The sequence below is a fragment of the Kogia breviceps genome, chromosome 15 (assembly GCF_026419965.1).
Source record: "Kogia breviceps isolate mKogBre1 chromosome 15, mKogBre1 haplotype 1, whole genome shotgun sequence".
Lineage (NCBI taxonomy): Eukaryota > Metazoa > Chordata > Mammalia > Artiodactyla > Physeteridae > Kogia > Kogia breviceps.
The window spans coordinates 80878690-80906449 of record NC_081324.1 but is presented as its reverse complement, the minus strand read 5'-3'; the positions used below and the strand labels follow the sequence as shown (position 1 = coordinate 80906449).

Here is a 27760-nt window from a genome sequence, read left to right as displayed (position 1 = left end):
CCTCGGCTTGGGGGGGGGGATTATCAAAGGCCCCTTGGCAAGAGGTGACATCTGGGATGAGCGCAGTTGCCGATCCTGGAAGATCTGGGTGAAGGAGTCCCAGGCTGAGGAAATGGCAAGTGCAAAGGCCCTGGGGTGAGCACAAGCCAGGAGACTTTGAGGAACAACCAGGTGGCCAGGGGCTGGAGTAGAAGGAGGAAGGAGGGATGAGGTAGGAAAGGTGATGGGGCTGGATTAGTTGGGGCCTTATGGAGCATGGTGCAGATTTGAGGCTTTACACGAAGAGCAGCGGGAGCATTGGAGGATTTAGGGCCAGAGGGGCCGGGACACCTACCAGCAGTAGGAGTGGGCTAGAGGAGCCCTCTGGGGCTGCTGTGGTCTTCTGGCCTTTGGGAGAGCGTGGCATGAGTCTTCTCATAGAAGACCCTCCGGTCCCCATGTCCACTTATCCTGTGGCACCTCCCTCTCCTTGGGCATCTCTGAGCCCAGGCTGGGATGGGGGAACAGTACGTTTACTATCTTAAGTAGGCACCTCCTGTGCACCAGGCATTGCCCTAAACACTTGACCTCAAGTCCTTCCCATGAGGTCAAGCTTGTTGGCCCATTGGACAGATGAGAAAACCAAGGCTGGGAGAGGCAAAGAAACTCGCTCAGGATCATGCTGCTAAGGAGATCGGAGCCCCTGATCCAACAGGTCCCTGCTCCTGAGCCCCCAGCCACACTGTGAACAGCCTCCCTCCAGCCACGGGGTGCAGAGCAGCAGCTTCTGGCCGGCCAGGCCTGAGACGGGCCATCCCACTCAGCAGTTAAAAACAAGAAAGTTGGATTGGTTGCCAATAGTTAAAAACCATAAAATGGGAAGATTTCATGTAAGAACCCAGTTTCTGGTTTCGCTTATAAGTTGGTGCACTTGGCAGTGCTGGGCCAGGATCACTCGATGTGCATCCCAGCCTGGCCCCTGTGGAGGGAGAGCCTGACTGGGAGGTCAGGGCATTGTCCCAGGGTCAGGGAGAGATCACAGGACCAGCCACCAGGCCCGGGGTGGCTGGCCTTAGGGCAGAGCTTTGCCGGGAGCTGGGGGTCCATTTGCAAATGGAACACATCTGGGCTGGCCATGGCCTTGGGGCCAGCCCTTTGCTCTTTTGGGCCTCAGTTTCCCCACATGTCCAAGCCTGGTTTGGCTGAGATGGTCTCAAAGCCCTGCCAGCCCTACTGGGTCCAGGGGCTGAGCCTCAGCTTTTCTCATCTTTAAAGTGGGGGTAATGATGGAATTCTAGTAGCTGTCATCGAAAAAATGCGTTTTTAGCCAGCGTCTATTTGGCACTTGTTACATACTAGGCACTTTACTGCCTTGGCTTCATTTAATCCTCACAGCAGCCCTGTGAGGGTGCAGTTGTGATTACCCCCATATCACAAATGGGGAAATTGAGTCTCAGAGAAGGTAGATGATTTGCCCAAGGTCACATAGCTCTGAGCAGCTGAGATGGGGTTGGGACCCAGGTATTCGGGCTGCACCTGGTGCCTGGCAGGTCTCCAGAAGGATTTGTTATCATGGGTGGTGGTGTTTAGCCAGTGGCCCTGCCTGGGGTGGGGGGGGCGTGGGGGGGTGCATCTGTTTTGAGTTCTCAGACCAGGAAAGGCTCCTTGTGGCCATCTTGTCTAGTGCCACCAATTTAAAGATGGGGACGCTGAGACCCAGAGGGGGCTGGCCAGTGCCCCCCTCACCCAGCATGTAAGACTTGGTGGACCCAGTGTGCCCTGCCCTTGGCCTCTGCTGCTCAGCCCAGAGAAGAGGTAGAGGAAGCGGGGGGAGGGGGGACTCAGGGGATTCAGCCCACATCCCTGAGCTCCCCTCCTGCACCGCAGGCCTCTAGTACCCCCAGGAAGAAGTGGTCTGGTTGGCAGTGGCTGGACCTGCTGGTCCTAGGGAGAGCCTGACCTAGGCCGGGGGCCAGTCGGGCAATATGGTTCCAAGCTGCTCCCCTTCTGCTCCTTCTGAGCTGTCCTTGGGCAAGTGACGGGGCCTCAGTTTCCTCATCTGTAAAATGGGGGTGGTCCCAGTGCCTGCACGTGCAGGGGTGGCTGCGGATACAGTATGTGCTGACTGGGTAGGTGAGGGGCCTGGGTGCGAGTGTGGCCGGGCAGCCTGTGGGCAGTAGGTGCTCCTGGCAGCCCGGCCGATGAAGGGGCTGTGTGTCCTGAGCACTGACCGTGGGCGAGGGCGGGGCCGAATTAGCCCCCTCAATGCTCCCCTGACTCTGCAAAGTAGGCATGGCCACTGTGCCTGCCTCACACATGAGGACACTGAGGCTCTGAGACGCAGAAGGAGACGCTGCTGGACCCTGGGGGCCCGAGCCCGGAGCCCGTACCCCAAGTGTGGGAAAGAGGAAGCAGAAAGAAAGGGACGTCCGCCGGGGGGCCTGGCGGTTTCCTCTCGGAGGCAGGAGCGCGAGGAGGAAGAGGAGTGCTGGGCAGGAAGCGGCCGGGCGGGCGGGCAGGCGGGGCAGCCTCCTGAGTCCTGCCTCTGCCCCTTCTGAGCTGTGTGACCTTGGGAAAGGCACTCTCTGTGCCTCATTTTCCTCAAGTAAAAAGAGCTGAGTGACGGCACCCACATCGGGGCGATGGTGAACTAGCTGCTGTCCGCATGGTGCCGGGAGCCGTGCCCGGTGCAGGTGGTCTCAGCAAACCTTAGCTGCTGTGGTTTTTGATTTTGGGTTTTTTTGGCTGAGCGGCATGCGGGATCTTAGTTCCCCGACCAGGGATCGAACCCGTGCCCCCAAAGTGGAAGCACAGAGTCCTAACCATTGGACCTACAGGGAAGTCCCATGTAGTTGTTATTTTTTATTAGTCATTTCCAGCACGATGGGCACTACACTTGACACATCCCATGCGATTACCACAAACCTTGGGAGGCGGGAACAGTGATGAAGGCATCTCGTAGATGAGGAAACAGGCACAGAGAGGTAGAGAGACCTGCCCAAGGCCACACAGCTGGGAGATGGAAGAGCAGGAATGGAAGCCGTTGTGGCCTGCCAAGGCCAGGGGGTGTGTTTAGCCCCCGAGAAACCGCCCACCCTCTGCCTACAGCCCAGTAGATCTTCATGGGCCGGCGAGAGCCCTGATGCCCCGGGGGAAACAGGTGCTTCGGAGGCCAGTGGCTCCCTGGCCCCCACCCTCTCCCAGGGGGACCAGGGGCTGAAGGCTCCCAGGGTGAGAGTGTGCTTTCCGTCCTCGCTCTGCCCCGGGCTGCTTCGTGACCCAGGTTGGTCCCTGCCCCTCTCTGAGCTGTGAAATGGGCAACCAGGGGGCTTGATCCGGGCTTTCCGGGCGTGGTGGGGGGGAGGGAGGAAGGGGTGATGGTGGGCAGGGCTCCCATGGCTCCCATGGGGCCCCCAACCGCACACACAGCCGCCCCATCTGCCCCTTATTGGGCTTTCGTGTAAGGTCGTTTTTTGTTTTTGTTTTTTTGATTTTTGCGGTACGCGGGCCTCTCACCGCTGTGGCCTCTCCCGTTGCGGAGCACAGGCTCCGGACGCGCAGGCTCAGCGGCCATGGCTCACGGGCCCAGCCGCTCCGCGGCATGTGGGATCTTCCCGGACCGGGGCACGAACCCGTGTCCCCTGCATCGGCAGGCGGATTCTCAACCACTGCGCCACCAGGGAAGCCCCTAAGGTCGTATTTTGAAAACTACTTTGCTGCTTACAAGAAACCCCCAACCACGCTGAAACCACGGGCAGATGGTATCGGCGTGCTTCCTTTCAGCTCAAATTCTGTGAATCCAGAGACTGGAAAGTGCCCCCGAATCCAACAGGAGGAGGGTGGCGAACGAGTCATTTATCATCACCCCCCCACCCCCCGAGCCTCTGGGGGCTGCTTCCACCCCACACCCGTGCTCCTCGGGGCCTGTTGGCTGTCACCAGCTTCTTGGAAGTTGCTTTTCTGTTTTCCTTTGTTTAGGGGACTGGGTGTTAGGACACAAAGCTGCAGAGTCTGGGCCGTGGGCTCGGGGCCGGGGAGAAGGGCAGATGGACAGGTTTGGGTTCAGATCTTGGCTCTTGTGTCCTTGTTACGTGGCTTTGGGCTGAGAACTTGGCCTGTCTCAGCCTCAGTTTCCCATTCTGGAAAGTGGAATGTCAGTACTGGCCTTGCTGGGTGATTGAGTCGAAAATAGGCTCTGGGAGGGCCTGACACGATGTGTTTCCTCCCGGAGAGGCAGAAGAAGGGGCTCGCTGCGTGGGAAGTCACCAGACTCCAGGAGTGGGTCCCCAGATGCCCTCCCTGGGACGGGCAACCACCTGGCCAGCTGTCCCGCTAGCCTGCACTGGGCACCAGCCGCCGGCGGCCGGGCGGGCCAGCTGGAAATCCCCCACCCACCTCTTTGCGAATGGAAAAGGAAAGCAAGAGGCGCAAGCAGAGATCTCTGCGTTCCGAGAGCGCCGGCCCTCCCCGGGCGTGGAGGCGGAGGTAGCTTCCTTCCCCGAGGGAGGCCGGAGGGGCTGCCTCAGCTTCCTTTTTGGGGCCCCACACCCCTTTTTCCTCTCTCCCCTCTGGGCTGGGGAAGAGGCCACTGTTTTCCTCAGGCCGTGGACCCTGCTGACTGCTCAGCCTCCGGCTCGGGTGGGTGATGGCGTACGGGGGAGGGGCCCATCATGGCGGCACCTGGCCTCTGGGTCCTCCCACACTGTGGCCGATCCTCCCCTCCTGGGCCTGACCTGAATCCTGACTGCGGCCCAGTCTGAAGTCCATGGCTGAAGTCCATGGCGCAGCAGAGAGAAACCTCTCTCCAGGGAACCATCGGGAATGGGAGGCCCCGCTGTGTCTCTTTTCAAATCTTCTCGCGTAATCTAGGGAACTGTCTACCTTACCGAGGGCCTCCACGTTTAAGTTCCCAGCGTTTCTGGTTTTGATTTTTCAATTAATCAAGCTCATGGCAGAAATTATAGAACAGTAACTGAAAAACCACCCACAATCCTACTACCCAGAGAGAACGAGCATTTCCATTTCACTAGATGTCTTTGTAATCTTCTGTCTTGTATTTCTTTCTCTAACTTTTCCCCCAGATTGCAATTCCGCCCACACTCACTAATTCTTCGTTCAGCAGTTCGCTGGGGAGCCCCTGCTGTGTGCCAGGTACGCTGGAAAGATAGGCGGAAACTTTGGGACAAAACCCCCAGCCCTTGTGGGACTGACACTCATCCTACTTTTTTGTTACCTGCTTTTTTGTCACTTAACATGTCTTGAACATTTTTCTGTTCTCTTAAATATTTTTCAAGAATGTCTTAAAAAAAAATACTGGCTGCCCGATATTTCATTTACACAGACAGGCCATGATATATCTATCTATGCTTATCTAGACTCCTGTTTCAGTCCACTTCGAATTTATTTGCTCAACTGGGCAACCTTGTGACAAACATCTTGCATGTAAATCTTGCTGCCCATCTCTGATTATTTCCTTAGAAGCATATTCCTAGAAGGGAAGTGCTGGGTGGAAGCCTTTGTGAGCGCTTCTCATGTTTTCTCTTTCTCTCAAAGCTTTATTGAGATATAGTTTACAAATTATAAAATTAACTCGTTTAAAGGGTACAGTGATTTTTGGTATATTTACAGGGCTGTATAACTATTTAATTTTAGACCACGTTCATCATCTCAAAGAGACCTTGTGCTCGTCAGCAGTCACTCCACATTCCTCCTCTCCCCCACCCCCAGGCAACCACTAATCTATCAATACTTTCTGTCTCTATAGGTTTGCCTAGCTTGTTCTTTTCATATAAATGGAATCAGACAATATGTGGTCTTTTGCGACTGTCTTCTTTCACTCAGCATCACATGTTCAAGGTTCGTCCTGCTGTAGCTTGTGTCAGTATTTTGTTCCTTTTTATTGCAAATAATATTCCATTGTATGAATAGATCACATTTTGTTTATCCATTCCTCAGTGATGGACATTAGGTTGTTTCCACTTTGGGGCGACTGTGAATAGTGCTGCCACGAACATTCGTGAATAAGTTTTTGTGTGGACATATGTATTCGTTTTTCCCTGGGTATATGCCTTAGGAGTGGAATTGCTGGATCATATGGTAACTCTATGTTTAAAATTTTGAGGAGCTGCCAAACTGTTTTCCAGAGAACCGCACCATTTTATATTCCCATCAGTGATGTATGAGGGTTCCAATTTCTCCACATCCTCACCAATGCTTGTTTTTATTATTTTATTATTTATTTGGCTCTGTCGGATCTTAGTTGCAGCATGTGGGATCTTTCGTCACGGCATGCGGGCTTCTCTTCAGTTGTGGCGTGTGGGCTCTAGAGCACGCAGGCTTAGTTGCCCCACGGCGTGTGGGATCTTAGTTCCTTGACCAGGGATCAAACCCGCACCCCCTGCATTTGGAAGGTGGATTCTTAACCACTGGACCGCCAGGGAAGTCCCTCCCACACTTGTTACTATCTTTTTTCGCGCGCGTGTGTGTGTGTGTGTGTGTGTGTGTGTGTGTGTGTGTGTGTGTGTGTGTGGTACGCGGGCCTCTCACTGTTGTGGCCTCTCCCGTTGCGGAGCACAGGCTCCGGACGCGCAGGCTCAGCGGCCATGGCTCACGGGCCCAGCCGCTCCGCGGCACGTGGGATCCTCCCGGACCGGGGCACGAACCCGCGTCCCCTGCATCGGCAGGCGGACTCTCAACCACTGCGCCACCAGGGAAGCTCTTTCTATCTTTTTGATAGTAGCCACCCTAGCAGGTGTGAATGGCTTTGATTTACATTTCCTGATGGCTAATGATGTTGAGCATCTTTTCACGTGCTCACTAGCTATTTCTAATGCTTCTGATATATCCTTTCCAAATAGTCTTCTAGGAAGGTTATACCCATCTATCTTCAAATAGTGGTGCTAACACTGGCTATTATTTTAAAAACCTTTGCCAACTTCTAGGTGAAGTGGTTATCTTGTCCTTTCTGCTTATGAATGGAACAAACCATTTTTCTTTTTTAAAAACACTGAGATACAATTCACATAACATAAAATTCACCATGTTAAAGTGCAGTTCGTTGTTTTTAGTATACTCACCGTGTGTGCAACCATCAGCTCCATCCAATTGCAGAACATTTCCATCACCTCAGAGAGAAACCCAGTGTCTGTTAGCATCGGCCCCCACCCCCATCCCCCCAGCCGCTGGCAACCACTGATCCTACTTTCTGTCCCTGTGGATTTTGACTCTTTCTCCAATGTTTCTTGGTCATAGACATTTTCTGTGACTTACAGGCCATTAACTCTGTGTGCTCCTCTCCTGCACTGCCTGCCTCTCTCCTGTTGACCTGCAGCTCTTTACACTGACATTAGCACTCTGTCACATGTTGCAAATATTTCCCTAGTTTGCCATTTGGCTTTTCGACTGGTCTTGAGTTTCTTGGCCTATGGAGGTTTTTAAGTCTGGGCAGTGAAATACAGTGATCTTTTCTTTTATGATTTTGTTCTTTGCTTTTGCTGCTTAGAAAGGCCTCCCCGACCCTGGGATCAGATAATTATTTAGGTTCTTCTATTCCAGTTTTGTCTTGGTTTCATTTTTCACATTTAATTATTTAATCCAGCCAGCTTTTATTCTTTGTGGCTGGTACAGTTTCCTGTTGTTGTTTGGTGTCAGTGAGCTGCTGTATGTCAAGGCATATCACTAAACGTGGGCTAAGGATAATGACAGCAACTCATATGACAGATTGAGCTTGGAAGGGTGGAGATTCCTGGGCTGTTGCCCTGGTTTCCCTGTCAGCTCAGCCCAAGGCTCTGCTCAGCTGACTCTGAGCCTCCCTGGCGTCCCTGCAGCCCCTTGAGCCCCAGAGGCCCTCGCTTTCACCTCTTCTTCTGAATCATCATTCTTCGAAGGCAGGCGGTGGCCACTGTCGGGGATTTTGGGGATCTTGGTGGTGACGAGACCCCCCTCCCTCCAGTGCACTCCCCTACCGGAGGCCGGTGACAGAGGTTATTTGTTGTTTCTTAACCATATCTTTTTCCACTCTCACCAGGCGTGGAGCAGACACGGGGCCCAGGGTGCAGCTGAGGGCTGTGCTGCAGGGGCGAGGGGCTTCCCCCACCGGGCCGGCTCCACAGAGGGGCCGGGAGGTGGGCCCACCGCAAAAGGCCCTGGGGGGCCGGCCAGCTCCGGGACCCCTGGCCCTGTGAGACTCAGGTGCTCCTCTGCTTTCCCCTCGAGCACTGAGCACACCTGCCCGTGCTGCAGGAAAGCCCGGGGAGCAGTGCCAGACTCGGGGCCTGGGCACGTGGCGGGGAGCCACGGCTTCCTGTCTTGGGGGCTGACCACAGACCGGTACGCGAGGCCCGGGGTGTCCTGGCACTGAGGTAGCCAGAGCAGCACTACAAGAGGAAGGCCTAGCTTGCGTGAAGGTGGACAGGGACAGGGTGCGCGGGCCTTGCGGCTCCTCGGCCACGCGGGGCAGGGAGGATTCCTGGCGGGATGCTGGGAGCAGGATGCGGTCGCCCAAGGCGTGGGCTGGTGGCAGCTGGATTGCAGCCGGCAGGGGGCTGGGCTGGGCTGGGGTTCTGGCTGGGCCCCGACCCTGCTCCGGACCCCCGGTAGGCCCAGGCCCAAGTGCCAGCTCAGCGCTCCCAGACAGAGACACCGCTCTGTCCTCGAGACCGTCTGAGGCAGGGCAGCAGGTAACTGATGGAAGGGGAGCTGATGGAGGCTGCTGAGCAGCTCCAGGCCCTGGAAAGTGGTTGATCCTCATTTGCCGAAGGTCTTGGCCAGGAGTGGTGCCCCGCATGGAGGAAAGGTGTAGCAGGGAGAGGCCTCGGAGGCGTGGGCATGTGGCCTGGCTAGTGAGGGTGGTGGCACTGGCTCCTCTGTTCCTGCCTCTGCGAGGCCCCATCCCAGGACACTCCTCCCCAGGCTGGGCCACGTGGCCTGGACCGCTGTCACCCTGAGGGGGGAGGCGAGATCAGCTAGCAAAGGTGGCGGGGGGTCCGTAAGCTGCTTGGTTCTCGCCCGTTCATCCACGCCTGTGACGGGGTGCAGGGAGTGGGACTTCCGGGTGTGGTCCCTCTAAAGCCACAGACCCCCCCACCCGGCCAGCCTCAGAGCGGAAGTGCCTGCCCATCTTCACAGCTGGGCAATCCACACTCAGCCACTCAGCGTGAACTAGGACACGCGTGTCTCAGGAGGGGTTTGAGTGGCTGTCAGGGGGTCCCAGACTGGTTGTGTGTGTGTGTTCGGGGCTGTCTCTCTCTATGGGGGTCTCTGTCTCTGGGAGTTTGTCTCTGAGGGGATGGTTGCTCCAGCATCTGAGAGGGGCTTTGTGTCCCAGCCTCTGTGATTGTGTGTGTGTGGGGGTGGTCGCCATCTCTCTCAGAGGGGGCTTTGTGTCTGTGTCACTGAGAGTCTGTCTTTCGGACATGTCGGGGCGGGGGGACTTTTACAGGCTTGAGGGGGAGCTCACTGCAGGTGGGGCTTCAGACGAGCCCCCAGCCCCTGTCTGTTTCAGCATCTCTGGCTGGCTGCCCCCCCTACAGGGTCTCTCTGGGTCCAATAGTGGGGGGTGCAGGCCCCCACCCTCAGGCTTGGTCGCTCAGGGTGGGATCTGGGGCTGCCACCAGAGGAGGGAGGCAAAATGGTGGGGGCTCGGAGCAGGGTGGTTATGTTTGGGGGTGTCTCACCATGTCAGTATCGGCTCTGGAGAAGCTCTGCTTCTGGCATTGGCGGGCTCTCACTTGCCAGAAAGGGGAAGCTGACTTCATCCATGTGGCTTTTATGGAAGCTTCTCCCATCTCTTTCCTGCTCCCCCGTGGGGAGAGGGAGCTTGAGGCGACAGGGAGCAGACCAAGGGGGAGACCTGGGAGACTCCTGTGTACTCAGGGCGACAGGCAGGTTCACGTACAGAAGCCCCGGGGGTGCACTCCAACATCATCCCCATTTTACAGGTGAGAAAACAAAAGCACAGAGAAGTGGAGTGATTTTCTCAGGCTCGCGTGGAGAAAAAGCGGCTGAAGCAGGCACTCGAAGGGCCTGTGTGTGTGTTGCGGGGCTCTGGCTGGGGGCAGAGGAAGGAAGTGACCTGTGGCCTGTAGTTCCAACATTTGTTCAGCCCCTGGAACGGGCTCATTGCCTTCGGTTTGCCCCCCTAGGGAGCCGGGTAACAAGGGGGTGAGATAACTCACCCTCCCCCCCCCGCCCCCCGCATCTGCCCCTGTTCCCGAAACATGAGGGCTGGGGCCCCAGGCACCTAGCAGCTACTCACCCATCCATCTGACAAACCCTCTGCAAGTACCTCCTCTGGGCTGGACCCGGTGCTGGGCCCCAGCTGGGAACAAGACCTGGTGCCCTGTCCCCACCCCCCGAGGAACTCCCAGGCAGGCGGTGGGGGCAGCTGCACCTTCAGGAAATTATGGCCAGGGCTGATAAGCCCCGTGCCGAGCGAGAGGCACAGGAATCGCGCTGACCACGACGTGGTGATCAGAGAAGGCTCCCTGGAGGAGGAGGGGAGGTTCTCTCGGCTGAGACCCGCAGTTTGGGTCAGGCCTGGTGGTGGGAGAGAACATGAGCTGGGAGGAACGGGCTGGATGGGGACGTGTGGTGTGGGCTCTGGGACTGGGCAGACGAGGGTCCGAGCCCCAGCTTTTCTTGGCTTCTTTCTCCATGGCCGGCGACAAGTGATTTTGCCTCTCAGGGCCCCCATTCTTCCAATTCTTCCATCTGTAACACGAGCCTGATGTGTTCCGTGAGGTGTCCAGAGCCTTCCTCTCAGCCAGTCCTCTCCCCTGGCTGGCTCGAGCCCCTGGAGGCCCAACCCCGTGTCCTCCGTCCTCACCCCGATCACCCTGCTTTGACGTATCCCTGCCACTCCTCCAGAGCCCTCGTGGCGATGGGTGGTCTGCAGTGGGGGCCCTATCCTGGGCCCTACTTATCCCCAGCACTCACGACACTTGGCGAACCAAGGGCCTGTGATGAATATTTGTATAGGAATGAAAGTGAGCATCTACAACCCACCAGGGGCGCTGTGCTTGGTACCAGGGATGCCACAAGGCCCCACAGAGAGCACTTCACAGGTTGGTAAGTGCAGTGAAGGAAGTAAAGGGATTCTGTGATGGTGACTCTGTGTATTTAGACACCTGCTGAGGGAGGGCCTTCCTGAGGAGGTGACCCTCGAGCTGAGACCTGAACCCGAGAGGAGCCCGATTTGTGAAAATGTGGGCAAAGTGCCTTTCAGACAGAGGGAGCAGCAGGTACAAAGGCCCCAAGGTGGGAGTGTGCTTGCTACATCGCAGGAACAGTGGAGGCCAGTGTGGCTGGACCGGAGTGAGTGGGAAGGAACAGTGGAAGAGATTGAGGAGGAAACAAGAACAAGGTCATGCAGCGCCTCAAGGGCCACGGAGAGGAGCAGCAAGATGGGGGCCCACAGCAGAGTTCTGAGCAGAGGAGGCGGTGGGAAGCCGCTGGATTCTGGACGTGTCTGGGAGTAGCAAGGACGGGACTGATGGACAGCAGCTCAGTTTGGGTGCTGCCCATCTCGCAGGGAGCTCAGGGTGTCACCCCGTTTTCTGACGCCTCACGCTTGGTGGGGGCTCCCTGTGAGTGCCCCCTTTGCCCCCAGGCCGGCTGGTTCCAGAGCCCTTCCCAGCATGCACCATTCTGCCGCTGTGCATGGATGGACTGAGCCCTCCCTCCTCCAAGTCTCTTGTGCCTGGGGAAAGGGGGGCAGGGGAGGGAGGTGGGTGTGGCCCCCCCGCCCAGCCTTCCCCTCAGATGCCGTGGGTTCCAGACGCACCCGGGGCCCACGTTAAACACGGATCCTGGGCTGATTTCCAGAGGACCCAGGCCCGCTGGCTGTGCATCATGTATTGTGACCAGTCCCTCCGGGAGGTTCCCTTAGCCTTGGCTCCTCATTTGTCAAGTGCGGATAAAAACACCAGCCTCATGGGCTGTTTGGGGGGTCATGGGAGGCACCCACCACTGTTCCTCAGACGGGTGCCCCAGAGCAGGTTGGTCTCAAAGTATCACCATAGTTTTGTCAAGGATTGCCCTCCACTCTGGAACAATGACCTTCCTACTTCTTTGGTCCTGGCACCTCCGTTCAATATGATGCTCTTTTCTTTGAAATTTGAATTTTCTGGAAGTGGTGCTGGCCTGTGAATTCAACAGTTCAAAGGGGTCCTGGATGGATAGCCCAGGCCCCAGTGCCTGGTACATAGTAGGTGCTCACTAAAGGGTGGTGTGAGGGGGTCTGTTAGTACCGTTTCTAGCCACAGCCAACTCCCCTGCCATCTTGTGGATTTGGCTGTACTTTCTGGTCTCTGGATGTTAGCTCTTGCCGTACCCTTAGCCTCCAGTGCCTTTTCCTCCACCTTCTCCACTTTGGACAGTGCTCAGCAAACATTTAAAGCCACTAACTCTATGCCCTGCAGAGGACACACAAAGATGGAAAGGGAGCACGGAGGCCGCCTTGGGCTCATGGTCTTGTCGTGGAAAGAGCTGTGAAAGCTGAAAGTTTCCTCAGGAGGTGCTGTTCGCTTCTGAGCAGATCGGGTATTCCTAAGTCTGCATTCCTAAGGCGCTGTGCTCACCCCCACCTTGTGCGGTGTCCCCAGGGACCTTCCCATACCTTGCACACGCTGTATTGCCAAATTCTCATGGAAGGTAGGGGCACTATTACCCCGCTTTACAGAAGTGGAGACTGAGGCTAGGAGAGGTGAGTCACTTGTCCATGGAGGATGAGGCAGAGCTGAGACTCAAGGCCAGGACTGTCTTAATTCTCCAAAACCAGGATGGCAATGTTGTTTGTGGTGGTTGTGCAGACCCCAGAGAGGCTTCTGAGCGGGACACAGGGTGGCCAAAGTCTGGGGAGCACACGGGTTCAGGTTCCTCTGCTTCAGGTCTTCTCGGAGCCTTTAACGTACTACTGTGCACGTGATTCTCCACGCACAAGAGGCTGCCTTCTCTTGGGGAATCCCTCTTTGCGCTGGCTGTCAGGAAGCTCAGAATCAAATTAGTGGCAAGTGAAACTCTGGTCTGTGTTCTAGCAGTTGTCTCCCTTCCCACTCGGAGTATCCCTATAACCCGACAAAAATTTTTGGAACAAGACAGGGTATTTTCTCTCTCTCTCTTCTTTTAAGGTTGTTTTGATACAATGATTTAGCCTTTCCCATAATGTTTTTTGGTCCATTTGTTCATTCATTCATCCAAACAGGCAGTTATCAATTGTGGGCTGTGGCCTGGGGTTGGGGGACTCAGTTATCTATGACTGGGATCTAGAATTTTTTCTGGGCCTTTAAGTTTTCAGGGCCCCATCAGACTGCACTCTCCTCCTCCCCCTCCTGGAGTCTGCTTACTGTCCCCACGTTGCCAATAGTAGCGAGGGCTCGTCTAACCTCGCCTCCAGGCCACGGGGATGCTACCTTGAGGGCATGAGTGCCGTGGCAGAGGAGTGTGGCTTGGCCCTAGACCTTTGCCCGTACACTGTGTCCTACTTCCTGTCCCATGCTGCTCTTTATAGGACAGGAATGAGGGTCCCAAACCCTGGGAGAGGCAAGACTGCTAAGGAGCTGGTGTGGCCTGGGGGGTTCCAGATGGTGGTGGGAGGTCTCCCCTCAAGGCTGTCCCTTGAAGGATAAAGGCCCCTACAGTGGATGGAGTAAGGCCATTGTGAGGGCTCGGCCTGCCCAGACCACGGGACCCTCCGTGCCAGGCCCTTTCCTGCTCGGGTGTGAATTGGATGTTGTCGTCCCCTCCAGCCTCCCTCGAAAGCGGCGGGTAAGAGCAGGGGTCTGGCCCAACTAGCTGGCCTGCTTCTGCCCAAGTATTTAATGTGAGCGTAAGCTGCCCACCGCCACAGCTCCACCTTAGAATAAGCCGACGGACTCCCACAGCCTCAAGGTCCCGAGGGGACCGCCTCGCTGCGCGCCAGCCTCACTGCGCCTTTGCTTCGCCACCTCAGGGCCTTTGCCAGGGTCATCCCGGCACCCGGGCAGCTCACTGCCCTCCCACCCACCCGTGCTGGCCCTTACCGTGCCCTGCCTGTTGGGTGTCTGTCTCCCTTCTCTGGGAGCTCTCACAGAAGTGTATTTCGTTCCTGCTGGGGCACCGGCAGCTCTTGGGCGTGAATGGCCACGAGTACACGGCAGAGCAGGGTGCAGCCCAGGGCCCTGGAAGGCTCTGGAAGGACCATCCCCACCCCTGAGCACACAGGGAGTGGCAGCAGCTCTAGGGCAGGCAGGGCCTCCAGAGAGAGGCCGGGTCTGGGGTCCCAGTCACCCTCTCAGCCCCGCCAGGCAGCTTCGAGGCCCAGAGGCCGCCCACTGCTGGCCCCCTGCCACGGGAGACAGGAGTCCTTGGACAGTGGGAGCTGAGGAGGACCGGATGAACCCGCGGGCTAGGCAGAGCTGACCAAAACGCCCTCCAAAAAGCACGAGAACAAACCTAGGGCCAGAATTTTGCTCTGTCTTACGTAGAAGCACATGGAACGTCCTGCCATGTCCACTGAACAGACTAATTGTCCTTTCAGGGTTCACCCTACCCTCTGGTACCTTCATGTCCTTGATCTCTTCCAACCCGGAAGCACCTGAGTGTTCATTGTGTGTGTGCATAGCCACAGTGATATACATTTTATTTTAGTATTAATTACATTCCATTACTTCCCTTTTATCTTACTTAGGGTATGTACGTAGGGAGGGAGGTTATATTATGTGTCAACTTCGTTGCAGGTCGAAAGGGAGCACGTTACAAACAAGGTCTGTAAGGTTGAGAGAAAGCAGATGTGTGCTCAGGGGACGCTGTAGTACTGTACGTGACACAGGAGCGCACTGTAATGCTGCCGTGCTGCAGTCCTGTGACATGGGAGCACTGTAACGCTGCAGTCAACCCAAGCAGGCTTTTCCCATCTTGGCTGGCCTCAGACCCCAGCCTGGAAATTTAACAGCTGTTTATCAGGTAGTTCTTTCACTTGCAATAGTTCACCCAATCACCATACCAACCCTGTGAAAAGAGAGGGACTATTAAGTATTTCCACCATACATACATCTGACAAAACTAAGGCATGGAGGGCTGAGTCGCTTGTCCAAGGTTATACAAGAAGGGTAGGGTCAAGACTGAGCCCTTGGGCCTAGAGGAATAAGAAAAATTAAAAAGCCTGGATAAAGTTAGCTCTAGAAACGCAAGCCCTACTGTGAGGACAGTGTCAGAGCTGGTCTACATCTTTGTCTTTGCGCTTCCTAGCAGCCAGAGCAAAGAAAGAATGGATTACCACTGGAGGCACAGTGGCCGTTGGCTTTTTGGATGCTGGGAGCTAAGAATGAGAAGACCAGCTCCCCAGGAGGGATGCTGCAGGACGTGGCGGGTGACAGTCTACTGCCTGTACTACAAACACTGGGATGGTCTGGTCACTTGATCACCCAAGCACAGTGTGACTCTGAGGTGGGTCCAGAGAGCAGCTGCTGGCCTGGCTTGCTCTGCGCGGCAGGTGGAAGAGAGGGGTGTGTGAAAGGAGGGGAACCTGAAGCCCCATGTGTTCCTGCGGCTGCGGCTCGGGCTCGGCTCTCTCCACCACAGCTCTGTTCCCTCACGTTGTTCAGTCAGAAAGGCGCCCACTGGTCCATCCACACAGTGACCAGCGCTCACAAGTCCTGCTCTGGACTGTCCAGCTAGGGCTGTGGCCATAGGTGAGGATGTCTGTCCCTGTGCTCTCAATTGCCTCTCCAATCTGGGCAGAGCCCCTGGCATCTCCGCCACCAGGCAGCATTGTAGTCAGATGCACTGGCTCTGGTCCTTGGCAGGCTGGGGTTTGGGCCCCGGCTCAGCCTCTGGAGTTGTGTGAGCCTGGGCCACCGCGAAGACACCAAAGAACCCGTATCATGCTCAGCCAGCAGGCACAGGGGAGCCAGGACGAGTTTCGCCACCGTCTGTGCGGCCAGGGTTGGCTGTGGGGGGAGGAGGGGAATGCTCTCCTCACTGCCTGTCAGGTCAGCGGTTCCTCAGCTGCTGCGGGTGAAGCTGGCATGGAGGGCCCCACTTTCAGAGTGAAACCAGGCTCTGCCAGTAATCTTGGCACTCCCACTGGGGGCAGGGCCCAGGGCCCAGAGCGAAACTGAAAGGGAGACGAGGCCTGTTACCCTCTCGGCCTGGCCTGCTTCCTCCCAGTGATGCTGAGGGCCCAGAGATAGTGGGGAGGCTGGGGGTCCAGGCAGGGCCAACTGCAGAAGCGAGCGAAGGAGCCCTCGGCACCTAACCCGTTTTGCAGACGGGACATAGAGACAGAGGGGCTGGCCGACAGTGAAGGCCGCTGGGAGAGCAGAGGAGGCCCTGCTTCCCACGCGCTCCAGCGTGTCCAGTGCTTGTGCAGGTGCCAGGCGAGGCTCCCGGGCTGAGGAACTCGGCGGGGCGGCATACAAGAACTTGAAGGGTGAGGACGCCCTGGCTGGCGCTGCTCGCTGCGGGCTGGGATTTGGCAGGTGTGCGGCCTCTCTGAGCTTCTTCCCAGAGTTGTTCTCCCCAGACTGTGTGCAGCAACCAGGGCAGCAGGACTGGCAGCTCCAAGAGCTTCTAGGGGTGGGCCTGGACCAGGAAGGGCCCCACTTCGACCAACCCTCTCCTGCCAGGCTGCCCAGTCCTGGGGTCACCATCCTTCTATCAGAACCCTGGCACCTGTGTGTCTGAAGCATGATTAAGCATATGGCTTTGCGGATTGACTCTTGCACCACCTTTTGAAAAGTCGGCCCCTCATGGAGGTCAGGTCCGCCAAAGCCACTGTGCTTGGAACTCACCTTCGCTCCTGCCTCTTGTTTCCTCCTCCCCAGCCGGCACTGCCTTGGTGGGAGCTGTGGTTATTTCCAGGTGGGCCTTGCTGTCTGTCTCCTGGCTCTTAGGAGTTGGGTCTCCTCTGTCCACTCCCCACATCTTGCTCCTTCCCCCACACTCTTCTTTTGGCCTCTGCTGGAAGCAGCCATCGATCATCTCATGACCCCAGAGAATCAATCTTACCAATCTTATCACAGGAGGAAGTGGAGAAGATGGGGGCAGTGAAGGGGGGTGATCTCCTTTCTGAGAAAACGATGAGCGCTCCTGGGCCCTGGGAACAAGCATCTGCAGGGTCCGTCAGGATAGGGGGTCACCTCCCACCCACTCTGAACCCCACGTGTGTTGAATGTCACGGGAAGACTGCTGGGCCCCAGGTTTTGTGTGGGTCTCTGGCTGGCTGTAATTGAGGCCAGCCATGCCAGGCTTTGCCCCTTTGGGCACATTGGCAAAAGAGCCCCAGGAGCCCATAGCTAAGCTACTCTGCCACACCCTTCTTTGTCCTAAGACTTGAAGGCAGGACAGATTAGCTAGGTGAGGGAATTTGAGGTTCTTGGTAGGCTGTATGCTTTGGATAAGGGTTCACAACCTGATCGCCACTTCCTCAGGCAAATGACTTCACTTCCAAGATTTGAGTTTCTTCTTTTTAAGGTGTAGTGATAGTATCTGCTTCCTAAGGCCGCCGTTAGGCTGGGAGAGACCCGTACTGGTGGGGAGCCAATGGAGGGGAGGAGCGGAGCTAAAGGTATGATAAAATCCTGGGGCCCCAGGCAGAGTCAGCCAGCACCATAGAGGGAACTTGGGTTGGATACCCTCACGTCCCCTCTCTGGGTTTACTGCGATGAGGCGGCCAGCAGCCACTGTGACTGGCCAGGGTAGGGGGTTGGGGGGTTTTGCTCCACCAGTGTGGGAAGAGAAACAGGCGTCAGCCAACAGACACATGTCAGAGCGGGAATGTCCACAGGTCCAGGTGAAACAGATTGGCCCTTAGGCCACATCGGGTGCTGGGGAGGGGTGTGTGTGTGGTGTGTGTGCGGTGTGCGTGGGTGTGGGGTGCGTGTGTGTGTGGTGGGTGGTGTGGGTGTGGGGGTACGTGTGTGTGTGTGTGTGTGTTGGGGTCGGGGGAGACGGTGCTGTGGCGACAGGCAGAGGGCCCTCTGCAGGCTCCTGCAAGGCAGAATGCTAGGAGGGGTGTGTGGGGGGCGCGTGTGTGTGTGGTGCGGTGTGTGGGGTGCGTGCGTGCGTGTGGTATGCATGTGTGTGTGTGGTGCGTGTGTGTGTTGGGGTCGGGGGAGACGGTGCTGTGGCGACAGGCAGAGGGCCGTCTGCAGGCTCCTGCCAGGCAGAATGCTAGAACCCACTGCAGGCTTGGAGTGCCTGCTCAGCAGCACCGCGAGCACGCACTCAGAAGCTAGCCCCTGGGGAGACTGCGGAAAAGAGCGGAGGCCTGGGTGGGTGAAGGGCCATCAGGGACAGGCCTTGAATGTCTGCCTTGGTCTCCTAGAGTTCAAAGCCCAAGCTACAAGCAGCCTGCTCCAGCATCCAGGAGATTCGGCGATGCACACGTCTCGAGATGCCGGACAACCTCTACACCTTTGTGCTGAAGGTGAGTGACAGCTTTCCACCCCTGGGAGGAACAGACACAGGTCTCAGGGATCCCACCCAGCTCTCCCCTCCCTCCCTGCCAGGTGAAGGATCGGACAGACATCATCTTTGAGGTGGGAGATGAGCAGCAGCTGAATTCATGGATGGCCGAGCTCCGGGAGTGCGCAGGCCAAGGGTGAGCCCCTAGGGCCCCACTCCTGGCACAGCTTTTACTGCTCCTCCTGACCTACCCCGATTCTTAACCCCAACCCTTCTCCAGCAGACTCAGCACAGACCCAGAGATACATATTCCCTCAGCCTTAGAGCCCGGCACATCTAACTCTCCAAGGGGAAGCACAGATTCCTTGAACCAAGGTGAGGGGTCAGGGCCTTTGTCCTCTGGTATGTTGGAACTCAGCCCAGGACATAAGGCACACACAAAGGATCACCATTCACCCGTCTCCTTCTCTATCAGGTGCTTCTCCTGGGGGGTTGCTGGATCCAGCCTGCCAGAAAACAGATCACTTCCTGTCCTGCTACCCCTGGTTCCATGGTCCCATCTCCCGAGTGAAGGCAGCTCAGCTGGTTCAGCTGCAGGGCCCTGACGCTCACGGAGTGTTCCTGGTACGGCAGAGTGAGACCCGGCGTGGGGAGTACGTGCTCACCTTCAACTTCCAGGGCATGGCCAAGGTAGGGGCCCAGGCAGGTGGGCTGCACCCTGGCCAGGCTCAAGGCCCTTAGGGGCCAAGGCCTGAGCCTGCCGTCCTCCTCTCCTGCAGCACCTGCGCCTGTCACTGACCGAGCGGGGCCAGTGTCGTGTGCAGCACCTCCGCTTCCCCTCGGTTGTGGACATGCTCCAGCACTTCCAGCGCTCACCCATCCCACTCGAGTGCGGGGCTGCCTGTGACGTCCGGCTGTCCAGCTATGTGGTAGTCGTCTCCCAGCCACCAGGTGTGACCCTAGTGCCCCTTGATAAAGGGGGTGGCGGCACTGGGAACCAAGGCCTCGTGTTGTGTCCCTCCAACGCTTGCCTCCACCCCGGTAAGACTGACAGTGTGGTCTCTCTCTTGGTCACTTGTCCCCCAGGTTCCTCCAACACTGTCCTGTTCCCTTTCTCCCTCTCTCGCTGGGATTCAGAGCTGGGCCTTCCCCACCTTAGCGCTTCTGGCTGTCCACGGGGGCTCGGCCCAGAGGGTCTCCCAGGCCGGTCCTCTCCCCCAGAGCAGATCTTCCACCTGGTGCCTTCGCCTGAGGAACTGGCCAACAGCCTGCGGCACCTGGAGCCCGAGCCCACCAGTCGAGCCCGGGACTCGGACTATGAAATGGACTCCTCCTCCCGGAGCCACCTGCGGGCCATAGACAATCAGTACACGCCTCTCTGACAGGCCTCCCAGAGGCCCTCGAGAAGCACAAGCAAGCAGAGATGTGAACTTCTGAATGTAACTTTCTTTCCTTCCTTCCAGAGAGAGATTTAAGGGACACTGTTAACTGTTCACTCCAGTTTGGATGTGACCCTTCAATTAGGCCTGTTAAAGGGCCTCCTAGAAGTTCCATTCTCACCTGGCTTTCTCCTTATTGTTTACAGATGTAGTTCTTGTTCGTGGATGTCGCCAGCTCCTGCCCTGGGTCCCTAGGACCAGGCCCCATCACTCGTAGAGGGGGCAGTGGGGTGAGGGCTGGAGTTGGCAGTGGAAACTTGTTCTCTTTTTCACTGACACTGTCCCAGCTGGCAGACTTTCTACTTGGGGAGGCGGGAGGGGGGCCCATCAGGAAGCCCAAAACACTAACAAGCCCTGGATTCTCCTGTGGTTTTTCCCGTTATAGCTTCAGTCCACGTGGTGGGTCTGCTGTACCCAAGCCACAGGTGACCACACCTATCCTGCTTCGACTCAACTTTAGGACAAAGTTCTGGCAGATGGACAAGCTAAAGGTCAAAAATGATTTTAAACATTTTTACCTCAGATTAATTTTTCAAAGGATTCAGGTTTCAAAATTAAACCACTGCTTATTTCATTGCACTGTTTGAACTAATACCCATGCGATTTTTGTAGTCAGAGACAGCTATGCAAATCCTACTGGACCAATTCCTGCTTTGAGCCAGCATGCCTGGCTTCTTTGTCTATATTGCATCCTCAGGATAGCCACCTGTTGCCGAGGAGCCACTGTCCTTCCTAAATGTAGAGAAGTGAAGTGTGTCACCCTTTCAGGGAAATTCAGGCAATTACTGAAACAGGAGGGTGGCAGGGAACAATTCCACCCTGGTGCCTTATGAATAAAAAACTGGATTCTGGTTTACAGCAGCTTTATGGTGAGAGTTAAACTGAGGGGTAAGCAAAAAGGAATAAAGGGCTGCTGGGCCCTTTCTAGTAAATCCTTCACCAACAGGGCTGGCTCGGAGCCTCCAAGTGTCTAAAGGCTTATTAAATTATCCCACAAGGTTTTAGCTCATTCTTAAGCCAAAATGGAAGCTAGGAATCTGGTGCCACAGCTACTGAGAAACTCCTTGAATAGCCCACAATCAGTGTTCTATTCCACCAGTAGCCACGTGTGTGCACGTATACATAGGCACACATAACTTCTACCATGCAGGGAGGTCCTGCAGTCAAATCTCCATCTATACTTGCCTTTCACAAGTGATACAATTCATAGGGGGCTGGCTCCTCCCGGAACTTTCACGCAGAGGCTCAGAAACCAGGGAGGCAGTGACCGAGCGGAGGCAGCTGCTTCTGGGTGCGAGCAGAGCCGTTCAGTATAGCCGCTGGGCTCATCCAAGTGGCTTCTAGGAAACTGGGAGTTCAGCACAGCTTAACATTCATGGATCAAAAGCTAAAATTAAACCTTGGCCTAAACTAACTACTTGCCTGCCTTATCTGGGGTGAGGTGTGTGTCTGTTCCCTCCAGCCATTCTCTGTACTCCAAGAGGTCAGAGGTCAGACTTTGGGAGGGGCAGGGAGGTCAGGAGCCACCTCTCTTCCACTTTTAAAACCAACATTCCTGGGACTTCCCTGTTGGTCCAGTGGTAGGGCTCTGTGCTTCCCCTGTAGGGGGCGTGGGTTCCATCCCTGGTCGGGGGAACTGAGATCCTGCAAGCTGTGTGGCGTGCCCCTCCCTCCCCCCACCTTATATATACAGATAAAACCAACAGTCCTGGGTGTTTTCACAGATGGTAAAGCATAACCAACCCTGATCTAGAGTTGTGGTCTATTTCTAAGGGCCACATTTTCTACACATCAAGCAGGTCTGATTAATGAATGCTAAGCAAAGTGTAGACCAGGAGTAAGCACTGTTTTGGATTTCTCTTTTACAAGAGAAAGCTCATCACAGAAAGTCAATTCTGACAAGTCACTGGTACAGATTTTCCCCTGTCTGCACAGGAAAGGGGCCAAGCAGACAATGAACCAAACAAGTAAGTTCCCTCCCTCCAACCAGAAGGGTAAACAAACATCTGGGATATGATATCCACAAGCCAGGGGCACTCACTTCTTAACAGCCTCTCAACATACAATTCTCAGGGAGTGCCAAGAGGCAAGCCAGGCACAGCAAGCCTGCAGCTCTGACCGACTGGCTACAAAGTACAAGCTCAGAATCTGTGACAGAGTCACCCACTTCCAGACTGCTTCAGTGTAAAATGTTCAAGAAAAACATTTCTTCATTAAATGTGTCTGAGTTGCCAGGACAGCTCAAATACATTCTGACAAAAAAGGCCCCTCATGGCCTGGGAAGAAGCGACACTAAGTCAATGCCTTTTCTTTCTGCTAGAGCAGGTTGAGCTGGAGGAACGGGAGCAGTGGGTCCCTGGGCTTGATGCCGTCACAGGCAGTAAGGCAGCAATCCTGACGGCTGCAGCCAGCCCACCGCAGTCATAGCACATGCCACCACCCTCTTTCCAGCCTCAATGTGACCACTGCTGGAGGCAAGAGGCCAAGCCAGCAGCCTCTGCTGAGAGCCAGACTCTGAGTGCCAGTTGGACAGTAAGCGTCACAGGCCCTCCAGTTATCTCTAATTACAGACAACGAGGATAGCTTAACTGCTCCCAGCATCATCACTTCCTTTGCCTGACTTCAGTGAACTTTTACAAACTAACAGTCACCAGCACCAAAGAATTAAGTCAACTAACCTGCCTTGAATTTTAGACCAGCAATCCATATGGCTTTATCTGGTATAAATCTTCTGCCTTTGATCATTTCTGTACCGTGTAGGAGAAAGGAATAGCAATCATTAAAATCTTAAACCAGAGAACACTATTTTTACATAACAGTTTAACTTAAAATCAAGGCCTTGAACGTTCCCTAAGGGTTGCCTTAGGTTCCTTTATGCTATTATTCAGGGCTAAGTCTGTTATCACAAATGTCATGTGAGCGCTAACATCTCCCACAGGCTAGAGGAACTTGATAGTTTATTATCCACGGACTCTTAACAAGGACACATCTGACATCCAGTGTTTAGCAGAATAAGCAGCACATTGTAATGACAACACAGAAAATGGATTCATCTTGTATCATTATAGGCAGAAGGTATTTGGCAAATTTTTATGTATTGTTTATGTACTGTATAAGTAACTTATTCTTGAAGAATGCAAATTTTGCTAAAATGTACAAATTGCTACATGTGAATTAAAACAAAGTTTTCAGAATCTTGATTTGGTACCACAGTATTTAAAGGCTCTATCTATCTATAGTCTCTGTAAAATACTTGCTTTTCCTGTTTGTCCTCCTCCCACAAACTGAAGACATTAACAAATGCTTAGGGGTCTACAGGAGTACGCTACTTTGTACATCGCTGCATCTTTTCAGCCCTCTGGATTTCTTTATTACAGGTGTGTGTGTGTGTGTGTGTGTGTGTGTCTCCTGCCCCCTACTGGTGAAACAGACAGATGCCTGAATCAGGACAACTTCGGACTAACTCATCTGGGTTCAGGAGATATGAAAAAGGAAGCTTACAGAATCAGCGTCAGGGTGAGGACGTGGGCTTGCGGCACTGCCCAACTCTGGCCAGCCTTCCTCCTTCTGAAGCAGACCTCTAGCCACCAAAGAGAACATCTCTCAGTCTTGTCTTTTTCTAGAGATACTTGAACCAGAACTAAAGGTGAAGAAGAAAAATCATTTGACAGCTAACCTTCGAGGGTATTAAGACAGCAGAGCCAGCCCTCCTGCCCTGACAGTCAGTATCCTATAATGGAAATAGCTCATACAAACACACATTAACTTGATATCAGTTTTTAAAACTTTTTTTATTTTTTGATTTTTTTTAAGTTTTTATTTTATATTATCTACAAAGTAAAAGTTTTTCCCTTAACTTAAAACTTGAACCACTGTAGACAGTGATTACTTCATCAAACTTGATTTATAAATAATAATCCGTCAGTTTGACGGTAAGAATTTACTGAACCTTTGTCAAGTTTAGTAAAAGGGCGTTCCAAGTCTTGATTTTTTTTTTTTTAAAGCAGTAATAGCAGCAAGAATCACTCTTGTTACTTCTTTTGCTAGCTGATGTGTTCATGACTTTCAAGGGTCATTAAAAAATAAATAACTTCCAGTTTCAGCAAGCAGAGCTGGGGTACTTGCGGGACTTGGAAACAGCATATGGAATTATGGAACAGCCCACAAGTTCCTAAATGCCTCTACTCGGTCCAAATATCTTCCACTGCAAGTGAACTGTTAGCATTCCTATTGGATGTTACAAGAAATCAACATATATTTTTTAAAAACAAAATAAATGAAATTCTAGTTTTCTGTGCTTCCAGTTGGTAGAAGCAGTAGAAGGGAGGAGGGAATTTGGCCTTTCGGTTCCTCCAGGGCAGCCTTACAACTGCTGTTGGTGGTGGGCTTGTACTGTAAAAAAGAAAAGTGAATATTTAAACAGAAAACTGGCAACACCGCACATTAGCCTAGTGTCTCTGCAGCACATGTCTGTAAGCTATCCTTGTGCTACCTGAACAAGACTCAAAATTTAATTCACTCTTTACCCTTCCCACCCCCCGCATCTGTACCAAAAGGGGGAGAAGGTAGGTGGGTGGGTAGAAACAAACCAGTCAGACATAAAACCATTTCAGATAAAACTCCCAGAAGAGTTGTTGTTGCTCATGGGGTACAAAAAAGGCCTTAACATATCCCCTCCCCAAATAATAGCCAAGCACCAGTACTGCTTTCAGAATAACAGGTTAGACTGTGAAATATCGCCATGGCCACCATCAAGTATTAGAGCACAATCACGGGGCATTCTCTACCTGTCAGGGCATAGACTGGAGCTAATACTATACTCAAAACCAATCCATACACAGCACTTTCTCATCAGTAGTAGTCTCCAGAGCTACAATCAAACTCTGCCATGGTAGTAACCCCCCACGTCAGACTGTTGGGACTCAGGAAGGAAAACACTGCCCTGTCCACCCTATCGTAACAAGGACGGCCAACTGAGTCCTAAGCATGCACCAGCTACACAGAATGCTGCTGCTGCTTCTCATCAAGCCAAACGCTGTATACCATCAGAACACACACAGACTAAGCTCCCGGAAGCCTCAGGCCCTGACACTGAACTCATCGTCACAGTCCCTACTGCGTGCACTCTGACGGGTCTTGCTAGTTCTCAGATGCGGGGCTTGAAGCGCTGGCCCTGCCTGCCATTCGACCTGTGCGAGCAGAATGCTTTGGGGTGCCCGGCGGCCCCTGCACACACACGCCTCACCTGAAGGGTGCGTCATATAGGGGAAATGCGCTGTTGTCGAGACTGGAATGGGCTGTAGTGCACTTTGAGCGAGGGCGGCCTGGGGACCGCCGGGTGGCTGTGTCGTCATTAGCATCATTGGCGCATGGGCAGTTGGATGAGAAGGAACCATTCCTGACTGTACATGAGCCTGAAACAGAGAGCTCTTTTACGCATACAGGCAACATCTCCAGCTTAAACAACATGTCAACTGTGTCCCTTTTACTGGGGTTGGGGCTCTCAGGAAAGGGCAACAGTGGGCCCTCAGGGCCCTTTCCTTCCTCTGGGGACATTCCCTAGTGGATCCGTCAGTTGACCTATAGACATGCTTCACCCTTTGGCAGATCCTGCAAGGCTGAGGGAGCAGGCACCCGGTGAGCCTGGGTAAAAGTCAGGGCTGCAGTGTCCTAGCCTTCAACATTTCTGAGGACTGGATTCTATGTATGGGGCAAGGTCTTCACAAAGATCCCTGATCCAAGCGCAGCTTTCTCAAATTAACAGGAGGCTACCTGCAATGATGCTTTAGACTCTGGCTTCCATGTGGGGCCTGAATAGTTTTACAGATAACAGCTCTTTCAAGTAAGAAAGCAGATTATTACATTATAAGCAGGGACTGTTAACTCTGTTCTAGGTTCTCTTTGCCTTTCCGCCTCTGCTTCTTGCCTGCTCACCAGCACACCTCAGTGAACAGTGAGCCAAGGCAGTGCCGAAAGCCTCTCAGGCCCCTCTGCTCTGCTGAAAGCTACGCAGACAGAGCAGCAGCAGCAGCAGGAGTTGCGGTGAACGGCCCCGGCGAGGTGGGAGGGGTCACATCTAAAATCACCTGGTCCAGCCCAGCGCCTCTCTGTACCAGGTGATAATGAGTTCAACCTGGTCTCACTGTCAAGTTGGAAAGGTTTTACTCAGCCCAAATAGCTGCATCGCAGCTCTGCAGGGATTTGGCAGAGCCAGGAAGAGCCCTTGTTTCCTGCCTCCCATGCTGTGCACTGTTCTAGACCAGGATAAGCCTTGAATGAAATGCTGTTTTGATTCTTACATATTCAAAGGGACCCAGGGCATATCCGGGCTTCCCTGCCAATAGTAACCTTTTTGCTCTTTCAGCACAAAAGCACAAAAGTGAGGTTTTAGGAACCCCAACTTACATGTAGATTCACATACCTACTTAGCCACCAGCCTCTGCTAGACGTCTACAGGCCCCCTGGTCTCATGAAGCTCCTGGTTCAGCCAAACCACACTGCCCCACACCTGACCAAACCGGCTCCCCTCCCCACCATCAAGAGCAAATCATCCACTGCAGTGCGCCACACTACAGCACCTACACGTTTGCTGGGGAGAATGCCCGAACTTCCCAGAGCCGTGGAACGCTAGTTACAAGGTCGCCTCTGAGAGTTAGCTCCAACTGAGCACCATCTCCAGCCCCACCACGCCAGAGCCTCAGTGGTGCACTGCTTGACATGAAACAGAGTTCAGTGAGGCAGTCTAACTGAGACCCAGAAGAGTTCTGTTATGAAAGCAGCAAAAAGAGACAACAAATACAGCCGATTCACCCTTAACAGCTCCAGGGAGGGCCTAAAAGGACAGTGTTGGAGCCCAACTTCGGTGCAGCTCCTTCTCCTCATTAAGACAATCCAAATTGGCCCTGGATTGCATTGGACTTTTGTCAGCAGCCGATGCAGAAAGCAACCACACCTTTCAACCTTCAGAAGCTTATGCTGGAGGTGAGCTCCAAAGGGCTTCCAGGGCTGCTCTTTAAGAAAAATGGGAACACCCGGGTGCTTCCAGCTTCAAGTTACACTGCACGAATGTACAAGGCCAAGCCCTTTCAAGAAGTACAACATATGGTCAAAGCGGATGTAGGAATAGCCCGGGAAAACAAGTACAGATACTTCTCAGGAACTCATGTGACTAACATTCAAGTGGTCAGGCCCAGTGCAGTCACCTCAGAGTTGAGAATTTGTGAAATCCCATCCTCCTTGCCAGACTCGCGTGTGCGTGTGTGCGTGTGTGCGTGCGTGCGTGTGTGTGTGTGTTTGGGGGGGAATATATGTATTTATACGTACATATAGCAATGAAGCTATAGATACATAGCAAAGCAGATACAGCAAGGAAAGAATTAGGTTGCATTCCAGAGTCAAAGATATTTTAAAGGTCTTAGTTGGGAAACGTTAAAAGACTGACCAATCAGCAACTTCACTGATCCCATTACAAAACCACACAAACATTCACTTAGGGCCAGATCACATGTATTTGAGTGGAAAAAAAGGAGACAAGCAAATGGCATCACACACAGGCGTTCCTGGCTTGAAGAGCACCTGGCTCTCTGCTGCTTATCTGACAACCTTCATGTCCTACTTGGTCTTCACAGAAAGTTGGCTAAAGTGGGTTTACCTGAGGTACATGGGCCATGTGGGGTGGATTGGTATAAGCCGGCTGAACGTGAGAAGGATGAATCGTAAAGACGGTCTGTTGTGCTGTTGGGAAACTATTCTGTGGCGACTGTGTATTGGAGGCAGGTGTCATGGAAGGTGGGGTTGGTGCCAGCCCCGCATGGTAAATGGCTGACTGCTGCTGCGGACTGGCCAGGTGGAGAGCCTGGGCGGCCTGGTGCTGATGGTGCTGCAAAGTAACAGGAAAGAATTGAGAAAATCTTCTTTAAGGCAGAGCAGTTTCAGGGTCACACACGAAGCCGAGTTTT

The 27760-nt window shown here is 54.2% G+C and overlaps 2 protein-coding genes across 34 annotated transcripts in view; one reads left to right on the top strand and one right to left on the bottom strand.

The window, feature by feature from the left end:
• The window catches only part of SH2B3 (SH2B adaptor protein 3), a 92049-nt gene that overhangs the window by 17039 nt on the left and 47250 nt on the right, over window positions 1–27760 (top strand). Inside the window, exons 3-9 of one of the 10 annotated variants that reach the window (XM_067014755.1) lie at window positions 15205–15402; window positions 18284–18385; window positions 18468–18559; window positions 18647–18738; window positions 18839–19053; window positions 19143–19404; window positions 20188–23011. In XM_067014755.1, the coding sequence (XP_066870856.1) occupies window positions 15205–15402; window positions 18284–18385; window positions 18468–18559; window positions 18647–18738; window positions 18839–19053; window positions 19143–19404; window positions 20188–20231 (1005 nt within the window). In that variant the 3' untranslated portion in view covers window positions 20232–23011. Of the gene's footprint in view, window positions 1–15204; window positions 15403–18283; window positions 18386–18467; window positions 18560–18643; window positions 18739–18838; window positions 19054–19142; window positions 23012–27760 lie in introns of those variants that run through there. The other 9 variants (XM_067014757.1, XM_067014754.1, XM_067014751.1 and 6 more) reach the window with 9 other exon arrangements.
• ATXN2 (ataxin 2) overlaps window positions 14580–27760 on the bottom strand; it is a 135824-nt gene continuing 122643 nt past the window's right edge. For 7 of the 24 annotated variants that reach the window (XM_059040798.2, XM_067014733.1, XM_067014732.1 and 4 more), the window contains 5 exons: window positions 27454–27681; window positions 25048–25216; window positions 23304–23442; window positions 22481–22549; window positions 14580–14964 (listed from right to left, as the gene is read on the bottom strand). In XM_059040798.2, coding sequence (XP_058896781.2) covers window positions 22516–22549; window positions 23304–23442; window positions 25048–25216; window positions 27454–27681 — 570 coding nt within the window. In that variant the 3' untranslated portion in view covers window positions 14580–14964; window positions 22481–22515. Of the gene's footprint in view, window positions 14965–16748; window positions 16918–22480; window positions 22550–23303; window positions 23443–23574; window positions 24195–24220; window positions 25217–27453; window positions 27682–27760 lie in introns of those variants that run through there. The other 17 variants (XM_059040796.2, XM_059040795.2, XM_067014735.1 and 14 more) reach the window with 5 other exon arrangements.